Source organism: Chenopodium album, chromosome 13 (assembly GCF_948465745.1).
Source record: "Chenopodium album chromosome 13, dcCheAlbu1.1, whole genome shotgun sequence".
Taxonomy (NCBI): Eukaryota; Viridiplantae; Streptophyta; class Magnoliopsida; order Caryophyllales; family Amaranthaceae; genus Chenopodium; species Chenopodium album.
The window spans coordinates 53516036-53519023 of NC_137846.1; the positions used below are offsets into that span (position 1 = coordinate 53516036).

Sequence of the window (2988 nt, forward strand, 5' to 3'; positions counted from 1 at the left end):
TTCATATCGCATAAATATATATATTTTATAACTTACATTTTCATAACACAAATAATCAAGTAAAAAAAAGCTCAATCAATCGATCGATTATATTAATTAAGCAAGAAAGCGGAGGAAATTGATGGATCCAAATGTTAATTGATTGTTGGATTAGAAGAGAAATTATTCCGTATGAAGCAAAACATCCAGGTTCAGGTACTTACTTCCAATTTCTCTCTAAATAATTTGCTTCTTAATATCATGTTCACTTTCTACTAAATTTCTACTTCGTATTATTATTGTCCTTGACTTTTTTTGTTTTTTGGTAAATTTTTTATATGGCAATGCGGTGTTGGGATATTGATTCAAACGTTAGTTTGTTAGTCAATGTATGGCACACTTAGTGGCTAAGTTTTAGGATTAGTTGATTTTAATATTTATCTTCTTATTAGAATTATTTGTGGGTCAAAGTACGTGATTTCAGTTAGTAGAGTTTGTTAGTGGGATTGTATTAGTGGCCCTTGATTTATTGATCATGATAGATCATGGGTTTAATGGGTCCTATTTTTAAGGTCTTATTGTTATCCTTTCTAGCTATATATTCAACCATATGTACGTGATATTAATAACAGTGTGTGATATTAATAACAGTGTGTGAGTATGTGTTGCTTCATATTATTGTTTTCTCTTTCTTAGTGTTAGCTTCAACAGTTACTACATTATTGTTGTACATAAAGGAGAAATATTTACTTTTAGCAAATTGTAGTGTCGAATCAAGTCCTTAGATTATTTGAAAAATTAGTAGATCCACAAACACTTCAGCTGCTAGCAAAAATGAGCTCATGTCATGCCATGGGATGAATTAGGCCCACGCTAGGTATAACTGAAAATTGATGAGATAAGTGACAAGTTTAATATAAATTTTAATCTGTATAATTAGTTTCAATATTATGGCTAGAATTCAGTTTTAGTTATTAATTAATAACAAATAACATTAAGTTCAGCTAAAATTATATGAGATGAGAGACAAGTTCTTGAATAAGATGAAAAATAAGGATAGTCTGAGTACTTATGTGTATGTCCCCTTAGGTCCTTGAGAGTGAAGCGAGGATCTAATGGCACCGGCCATTGTGGAGGAGGCAGAGAAACTATGGGAAATTTTGAATATCCGAGTTTGTATCCTATTAAGCTTATTTATCCAGGTTTGCTTAACATTTCTTGCACCTTGGAGGAAACGTAAAAGAAGATTGAGTTTTATCATCGGGATATTCTACTTGGTAGCTGACGCGATTGCACTCTACACCATTGGTTTGATCTCCAGTAGCTCGTTCTCTACAACCACTAATGATATCCTTGTCTTCTGGTCACCTTTCTTATTAGTCCACCTTGGAGGACCCGATACAATCACTGCTCTAGCTCTCGAGGATAATGAGCTTTGGCTCCGACATCTCCTCCAACTCGGCACTCAATCAGCAGGCACCATATACTTATTCTACAGAGCATTATTCCGGACTAAGTCTGGAAATGAGTTGTTGATACCTTCAATCATCATGTATGTCAATGGATGTGTCAAATATCTTGAGAGAACGACTTCTCTTTATATGGCTAGTATGGACACCTACCGAGAATCTCTTATTAGCAAGCCTAATGCTGGGCCAAACTACGCGGCCTTAATGGAAGAATACTCTTCTAGGAAAGCTGCTAATATCCCGGTTGAAATCAACTCTAATTTAGAAGAAGGCTCTGATGATGATGAAACTTCTGAAGCCAATGCTGCTTTTGGGTATTGATTACTGGACAAAAAATAGTTATCATAATAGTCTGAACAACAACAAGACAAAGGTAAATTTGGACGAGTTGATGTTGGTCAAGAAATCACATGAATTTTATCTGAAATTTAGAGGCCTAATTGCAGATAATATGTATACCTTCAATGATCGTGATGAAAGCCTTCAGTTCCTCCTTGAAAGAAGCGGGGAGCAAGCCTTTAAGGTCATTCAAGTAGAGCTCAATTTCATGTATGATATGTTCTTCACTAAGTTTAATACATTACAGATGAAAGCAAATGGAATTACTCGTTTATTTTCCTTTGGTTCTGTCATTGTCTCTGCCGTCTTATTCTACATCAATAAGGCAAATGATTACGAGAAAGAAGATTTGTACATCACCTATGTACTGTTAGGAGGTGCTATTATCATGGAAGTGATAGCCATTATTATGATTTCTTTCTCTGACTGGGCTGTAGTTTCTGTGGTGGAACGTGCCAAGCGATGCTGCAAGGCCCCCTTTTCGGCTACCTTACTTAAGTTCTGGTTAGACCACAGTCCCCGTAGGTGGTCTCAGAAAATCGCGCAGTATGACTTGCTGTACTATTGCCTAAATGAACATTCCACACTACTCAAAATTCTTCTATTGAAGCGCGTCAAGGATGTAGCTGAAGACTTCCTATACGTCTCCAGAAATAATTTTGAAGTTGAATTTGGAGATGTAATATTCGAGGAGCTGATGAGAAAAGCTACTTGTGCTAAGACGCCAAAGGGTGCCAAGGCAGCTTGTGAGGCTAGAGGAGGTCTACTTTTCTCCGAATTTAAGCAATCTGCCAAAATCTTACATGAATGGACCTTAAAAGTTGACTAGGATGAGAGCCTTCTCCTATGGCACATTGCGACAAACTTGTGTATTAGAGATCGCCCCTGCGAGTGTGGAACAAAACCAGTCCCATCAGAGTGCTCTTGCTGCAAGTTCCGGGGGTACAGCAAGATGTTAGGAGATTATATGATGTACCTCCTAATCATGAAGCCTTCTATGACTTCTTCGGTAACAGGAATTGCACAAGTTCGATTTCAGGACACATGTGATGAAGCCAAGAAATTTATACGTAGGAAATTACCTACAAAAGAAAAATCGAAGCTGGCCAAATTTAAGGGAGTTCTCAAATGTCTTATTAAATTGCTTGGTTGGCCATTTTGTAGAATATGGGATCTAATCTACTGTTGCTATCAACGTTGT

General features: G+C 36.7%; 1 protein-coding gene across 1 annotated transcript; it reads left to right on the forward strand.

The window, feature by feature from the left end:
• The first annotated feature begins 1094 nt into the window (after window positions 1-1094).
• Window positions 1095-2616, forward strand: LOC145575775 (uncharacterized). The gene is made up of 2 exons (XM_081633584.1): window positions 1095-1762; window positions 1881-2616. Exons 1-2 carry the CDS (start codon window positions 1095-1097, stop codon window positions 2614-2616), a joined length of 1404 nt encoding a protein of 467 aa, XP_081489710.1.
• Window positions 2617-2988: the final 372 nt, after the last annotated feature.